Source organism: Gastrolobium bilobum, unplaced genomic scaffold (assembly GCF_033153095.1).
Source record: "Gastrolobium bilobum isolate Gb01-03AN ecotype WA unplaced genomic scaffold, APGP_CSIRO_Gbil_v1 utg6679, whole genome shotgun sequence".
Lineage (NCBI taxonomy): Eukaryota > Viridiplantae > Streptophyta > Magnoliopsida > Fabales > Fabaceae > Gastrolobium > Gastrolobium bilobum.
The window spans coordinates 302,927-310,251 of record NW_026897753.1 but is presented as its reverse complement, the minus strand read 5'-3'; the positions used below and the strand labels follow the sequence as shown (position 1 = coordinate 310,251).

At 34.1% G+C, this 7,325-nt stretch overlaps 1 protein-coding gene across 2 annotated transcripts; it reads right to left on the bottom strand.

Moving 5' to 3' along the window:
• Positions 1 to 1,771: 1,771 nt before the first annotated feature.
• Positions 1,772 to 6,309, bottom strand: LOC133309889 (iron-sulfur assembly protein IscA-like 1, mitochondrial). Of its 2 annotated transcripts, none has more exons than XM_061510749.1 (3): positions 6,038 to 6,309; positions 4,969 to 5,106; positions 1,772 to 2,318 (listed from the first exon to the last, which is right to left on the bottom strand). In XM_061510749.1, exons 1-3 carry the CDS (start codon positions 6,247 to 6,249, stop codon positions 2,222 to 2,224), a joined length of 447 nt encoding a protein of 148 aa, XP_061366733.1. In that variant the 5' UTR covers positions 6,250 to 6,309; the 3' UTR covers positions 1,772 to 2,221. The 2 variants fall into 2 exon arrangements, with proteins under 2 accessions (XP_061366733.1, XP_061366734.1); XM_061510750.1 differs by having other exon boundaries at positions 1,779 to 2,318; positions 4,969 to 5,086; positions 6,060 to 6,309.
• Positions 6,310 to 7,325: the final 1,016 nt, after the last annotated feature.

Genomic DNA, 7,325 nt, shown 5'->3' with positions numbered 1-7,325 from the left:
AATTGGATCATCCAATTTGTATTGAATCTTTTAAAATGATAACTGGTTACTCAAATGTATGAATAGCTATTCCATTATTGATGGCATTCTCAATGTTGTAATTACCTTATTATGTCATGTGTGTAGTGTTTCATGCTTTTTTACTCTTAAAATACGCTTGTTTATACATGCATGAGATAGGGAAGATGACTTTCTTCATTAATTGCCGGAATCAATCTAATTATTAGATATTGTGATCTGTGAATTTTTTACGATCACAACCCTTTATTATGATAAACGATTGAATAGTGGTCTACACGTGTTGTGTTGGAAAAGTTTACCATCCAATTAAAATTGAGTATTTTCTGTCATACATGTACAGAGTACATGGTCCGGTTCATTGAAAATATTTTCGTAAACAAGAGTATCAAAATTTTGAATTTTTTTTTTTTTTTTTTTTTAAGTATAACCGAAGACTAATCCAAGTATCTTTAAATGAGTATTTGGTTTGAATACAAAAAAATGACATCAGTTGCGATCCGGACAAACAACCGATCAGTTTGTGAATATCATTTTTTTCTTGTATTTTGTGCCAGATTTACATCATATTAATTAAGGAAATAATTGTCTTATACCACATAAAGACAACTATCTTATGTTGCACACTCATAAAATTTTGTGCTTATTTTTTTTTTCTTTTATATTTTTTTAAAAATTGTGAGCCCCACAATTTTGTTTCACCCACATAACATACTTATCTCATGTGACATAAGATTAATAATTAATAACTCTTTATTAATTATTCTCGTAAGATAAAATAAAAACCAATGTTTTTCTCTCTCTTAGCTTTTTGCGTGTATCCAGCGTAATTGCTGAGAATTGAACCTCCTACCGATCCGATCCATTAATATGATTGATTTTGAATGTAGCTCTCTGAATGGAGTAAACATTTGGTGCTACCGATGCACCATGCATCGGTCCCAAGCAAAAAAGTTAAGATAAGGATGGAATAAGAATGAAAGGGTAGGAAAAAATGAAAAGAAAATTTACTTTATTTAGAAAAAAGATATACCCAAGTGGGTACATCCTCTCTACAGAAGAAATTCCCTCTGAATGAAACCAACATGAAACATGCACTAATTGAGACAAGTGAAACATTTACCACCATGCTACTGTGTTAAGAATTAGTTATTATTCTCTATCATTATAATTTGATTAGTCCAATGAAGATTAGTTATGTATGCATTGGGATATTTGGTAATTATTTTGATTATTAATGGTAGATGGTTAAAAAAACTATGGTTTGTTGTTGATATCTCCCACTCATCTAAGTAATTTAAAATTGTTGCATACACAACCACACTTCTAAGTGGAGGAAACTTTCCAATTGTGCGTCAATACATGTTAACAGTAACTTATAACTAGGATGTTAGTCCTATGAGACTCTGGAAGTGTACTTACAAGTCAATATTGTAATCAGGCCCAGGAAACAACATGAGTAATTATAAATCCTTTTAATTAATCACATAATAATTATCCTCATAAAAAAGGTATTAAATTATCTACTTTTAAAATATTCCATATATATATACTTTTTCTTTAATATTTTTTATATTAAATATTACTAAGATTATTAACAAGATGTTAGAAGTCTCTGTCTTGGTTAACGCAGGCAATGCTTGTAGGTAAATAGAAAATAATTGCTCTCGTCCTTACTTAAAAGTTTTCATACAACATATGACTAATATTATTCATTTCATAAAGTATCTTGGCAGGCCATTGTCAAATACAAGAACTTCATGAAGCTTTGGTGGCCCCCGCCCAGTGCCAGATAGTTAGGGTTAGACACATGCACATATCTCTTGCAAGTAATTTCATCCTGAATCTGCTGATTGTTATATTAAACTTAAACGAAATTATTTCAATGATATTGTTAACCTGCAAGCTATACAATTTCCATAATACAAAAAATTTTACATTACAAATAAGAATAATCAGAACAATTGATATGATAATACAAATTGCAGATATAAGCCTTATTAGCACCAGCTTCAGATAACTCCGAAAAACATGTCAGTACTCGGTATCCTTTTGTTCTGAGCACCAAAAGCTTTCCCCTTGTTCTCGCAGGCAGAATTATATAAATCCAGTAGCTGTACTCGTATGTTAATCAATTAAATCATGAAAAGACGACTTTGTGAGTGTGGATCCACACCCGTTTTAATAAGCAAATTTAGTCATTTTATGGCTTAGAAGCTCCACTACCGGTTGTCGTCATGAAAGATTCACCACAACCACACTGACCTTTAGAGTTTGGATTGACAAAAATAAACTCAGATCTGACACGAGAAAAAAAAAAGCAGCAATTAAAACAAAAGCACTGAAAAGAAAGCAGCAGTTCACTTCAATAATAATAATAATCATAATAAAACAGTTGAACTAAGTAACAAAAACGAGCACAAGATGTAACTGTACACAAATTTTCATGCCACATTCAATTAAAATCTTCCTTCAGTGTTGCAGATATTTTACCCACGTAAATTCGAGATCAGAAGATCATCGATCATCACCAAACTAAGCATAACATGTGTTCTGGATGGCCTTAACCGGGTTGGCCCATTAAGACAGGCTCTCCCTTGACACTTCCCAACTCTCTTGGCTCGCCCTCGCATGCGAGCAAGACACCCTTACTCCCCTATAAATACTCCCTTCATCACCAAGCAAAGGCATCTGATCTTTATGTGTCGTTACCCTGCCGATTTCATGAGCTCACACTATAACTCAGCACTCGCGCACACACACACATATACCCCCCCCCCCCCACTTTTGCTGTAGAACACCATACTTGGGATGTCATTGTCCAACTTTGTCTCTACCTTTGCTAGCAGCGATAACCCTACAACGACCTTCACCCCTCTCAAGGGTACATATTGGGCTTGCAGCTCTCAACGGTACATGCCTGACAGGGCACTAGAACGCATCATTCTGGGTGAGACTGATGAGCAGACAACAACCGTAGGAGCGGCCATAACCCTCGAGCTGAAAGGAAGGTTAATCAAGCTGCTCAGTGATAATAAGGACCTCTTCGCCTGGACGCCATCTGATATGCCCGACATCAACTCCGAAGTCTGCTGCCATAGGTTGTCGGTTGACCCCAAAGCAAAACCAGTCGCCCAGAAGAAAAGGAAGTTTGGCCCTGATTACCAGAAAATCATTGATGCAGAAGAAAAGAGACTCTACGATGCCGGTTTCATCAGAGAAATAAACTACACCACTTTGCTAGCCAACCCGGTGCTGGTAAAAAAGCCAAGTGGGGCGTGGAGGATGTGCGTGGACTACAAAAACCTGAACAAGGTATGCTCCAAAAAAGCCTACCCTTTCCTAAGCATCGACCAACTGGTAGACAGTGCCTCCGGTTTCAAAATGCTTTCTTTTATGGATGCATATTTCGGCTGCAACCAAATCCCGTTGCTCAAAAAGGACAAAGACAAAACAACCTTCATCATACAAAATGCATCCTTATATTGAGCTTTCATTATTTATCTGGTTGGTATGCCAACCTTTTATTTTCTAATCAGACATTATACTCGCCTTGTTGTATGCTGAACTTTTATTTGTAATGGAAAGTTAGTTCTTGCTAGTTGAATCTTGACTTGTACTTGCCTTGTTTATGTATGGTTGTTATACGAATTTGTCCGCATTGCGCTTTTGACTGGTTTTGTGAGTGAAAGGTACTAGTTTCGCGACGTTCACTGGGGATGAAAACTTTCTCGTGTGTTAGACGTTCACTGGGGGTGAAAACCTTCCCAAGAGAAACGTTTGGCGAGGGTGAAAACCTTCCCGGGTGTTGGACGTTCACTGGGGATGAAAACCTTCCCAAGAGAAACGTAGGTAACACAAATTCACGCCATACTTCATCAAAAGCTTCATTTAATAATGCATATTCTCACCCTGACAAGATATCTGAGATTTGGAAAATAACAAACTACCCCAAAACAGGAGGGGCAAAATAGTTTCTTCACATGCCGATCAATGCCCGAATATACTATTCCGAAATGGAAGCATGAAGTTAGCCAATGTAACATCCCGATATTTGTACTCCAAATCATTATACAGAAGAGATATGAATAAAATTTTAGTTAAGCAATGTTTAAAAATAATATAATATAAAATAATAAATATGTTTTCACCTAACAGCTTAAGTATTCTGAAAAGTTTAATTTTCATGTTTTAAACCCTAAAAAAAAGGGCTCTTAGTGTGCTGGACCTGTACATAATCCAAGCTTCAATACTATAAGACTATTGGCATAAGGGAGTGTGTTAAGGAATAATATAAAATAATAAATGTGTCTTTATCTCAGTTAAAATTTTTAGGTTGAATTGGTTCTTCCTTACAAAGAATGTTTAAAGTGTTGAAATTGTAGGAACTTAGATAAAAAAGGAGACAAAGAGAGAACCATGTCTGAATAATAGAATATAATGTTGATATATGGTGAGTAATAGTTAGGAACCCATGAATGAAAGAGCCGAGAGATAGAATGGAAGAGAGAAAGAACGATCATTCTAACTTTGATATATGCTAGTATCAAGAATGATCGTTTACGGGATGGGAAGTTGCCACTGCCCGCTAATATGATCGACTGCATCTAGAATGGAGATGGGGCCAAACGTGACAAACACTTTCTAACTTTTCAATTGACTACGGCAATTTTTTAACTTTCTTTATAGTGATTATCTTTATGAAATGATGAATTTCTCCATCCAAAAGAAACCAATAGGATTGGTATAATTTATTAAGATTGAGACAAGAAAATTAATAATCTATTTTGGTCTAGATGGAGCAGTTTTGAGACAAAATATTAAGATGCCTGTTTCCCAATATATGAAATTGTTTATAAAGAGATTTCCTCACCCCATTTCCATGACAAGCACTATAAACAAAAGAAAAATACAAGTTGAACATAAAGAAGGGTTGAAGAAAATACTTACCTCAGTTTGTCATCTACGAAATCCATTTTAGTTCCAATGACATGCATAAGGGCCTTTGGATCAATCAACATCTTAACACCCTTATCCTCAACCAACTCATCAAATTTTCCTTTTTCATCTGTCAAAGCAACAGTAAGTCTAAGCTCAAAAAATCATAATGCATCCATCTCCAGCTCAACACAATTGAGAGGAATAATCAGTAGACAAAAATAACAAATGGTCAACAGGATCAAATTTTTTCAATGTTACTCATATTTGGGACATGACATTTTCGTACGAAAATAGATTTGCACCGAACCAAAGGTCATCTTTGAGTTGTACGTGTACCTATTTACCTTAGTATTTGACTTACATCAATGCATGCTCTTGACTGATGATATATTCATACTTAATGAGTCAAGAGAAGGAGTAACTTCTAAACTCTGAGTTAAGTAGGAGTAAGACAAAGGAGTATATAGAATACAAGTTTCATGAGACACGATTTAACAATGTTTTGGAGGTAAAATAAGACTAGAGTTAGCAATGTTTTGATAGATCTCAATGATGCTGACTGATCCATGTAGCAGACTTCACCAAATGGATTAAAGCCTTCTTGAAGTTGTTACTTAGCTTCTTAAGGTTCATTAATCATTCTATTACTGGGGCTACTTCCTCATTGACAAACTTCAAGGTGCGATTTATTTTATCATCTCAAATGTATTATTCCAATTTTACTACCTCACAAAGTTCTTAGTTCAGAAGATAATGAATTGAGCCCTTGTATATGCAACCAACAGCAGAAAGTGAACAGAAAAATATAGAAGACAGCAACAAGAAAACCATACTCCAAATCACCAATTCATCTAGTTTCAGATTGTAATAAGATATGAGTAAAGACAATAGCTAGAATCTAGCCGAAGCTAAATCAGTTATGATCAACCATTTTCCTAAGCTATATACCTCAGGGATTCCAAAACGAAAAAATCATAACTAATTCAGCTAAATTAAGAAAACAACATAAATTGGTAACTAATTAAATGAATATATACATATTTCTATCAAACACGGATAATAGATGATTACAATTTACAAAGAGTGTGTGAGGGAGAGACCTGCGTAATTGAGGGTGTAGGATAAGCCGTTACAACCGCGAGCCTTGACTCCGAGCTTCAAGAAGGGCCTCTGACGCTGATGTAACAACTGCCGTATTCGCGAGGCAGCTGCGTCAGTTAACGTAACGGCTTGACGTCGCGCCGCCGTCCCCATCTTCTCCGCTGCCGCGGCCATCGCCTTCGAAGCCATTGGTTCCACGTTTATTGTGCAATTCCTTGAATTTGAAGATGCACCGTCTCTGTCCTGTTCTATCCCTTAGCTGTTAGGATAATTTTGTCATTTCATTTGTTTCCGTTAAGTGCGTGGCCACCACGCTGTGACCGAGCTACACGTGTAGAACATTCGGGAATAAACCTATGTGCTCATGTAGTCATGTGGCCGAATATCACACAAGTTCGAGTCTTCCTTGAGTCGAATTGATCAATGAATTTGTAATTAAAAGTAATTTAATTCATGTCAAATTTGAATTAAACTAATTGTCATTTCTTTTATTTTTTAATGCAAGAATAAAATTAAATTTTGATACTTAATTGTATAATGATGCATGGATATTAAAAAAAAAAATCGTATATTACCATTTAAATAGAGCTATTAAACAGTTAAACACACATATATGAATATAAGTTTAAACCATCATAAAGATCTGATCGAGTGTTCTTGTAGGATCCTTATTAAATTTGTCACTTACCATTGGATATACATTATTATTAAACTTTGTTAATCTTTATGTGGAGACCTGTTTTTTTTTTATTATTAAATTTACATAGTGATTATGAGTTTTTATTTCTCCAAACTTTAGTATAATCAGACAAATTCATTCAAATATAGTATTATTTTTTTTGGTAAACAAATACAGCATTTTTTTAATAAGATAAATTTTGTACAAAAAAAACTCATATGATACTGATTTAGTGTTAGAAGATAACTTCTATGACTTTAGCATTCTATTATATGATATAAGATTTTAATGTTTCTAAGTAAATATAGATAAGTTATTTATATTCACTCCTAAAATACGATATTATTTTAGATTGAAAGACTAAAAAATTATTATAATTCTGAAATAAATTATAATTTAGAGTTATAAATTATAATCATAAAAATATATTAATTTTTGTCCCAAAATGACATCATTTTAAACTTAATATAGATAACTTGATAACTTATTTATATTGACTGCAGAAAAAATGAACTCATATGCTATACGTTGTCACACTAACACTACTTGGTATTAAAAACTATAAGATATTATACAATCAGGTTTT

Excerpts from the sequence above, each read along its gene's own strand:
- LOC133309889 (XM_061510749.1), bottom strand. The coding sequence starts at position 6,249 with ATGGCTTCGAAGGCGATGGCCGCGGCAGCGGAGAAGATGGGGACGGCG. Across the intron at positions 5,107-6,037 it reads CTCTCCCTCACACACTCTTT|ACTTACTGTTGCTTTGACAG; the intron begins GTAAATTGTAAT and ends TTTTGAGCTTAG. Across the intron at positions 2,319-4,968 it reads TTCGTAGATGACAAACTGAG|ATCTGAGTTTATTTTTGTCA; the intron begins GTAAGTATTTTC and ends TTCTCGTGTCAG.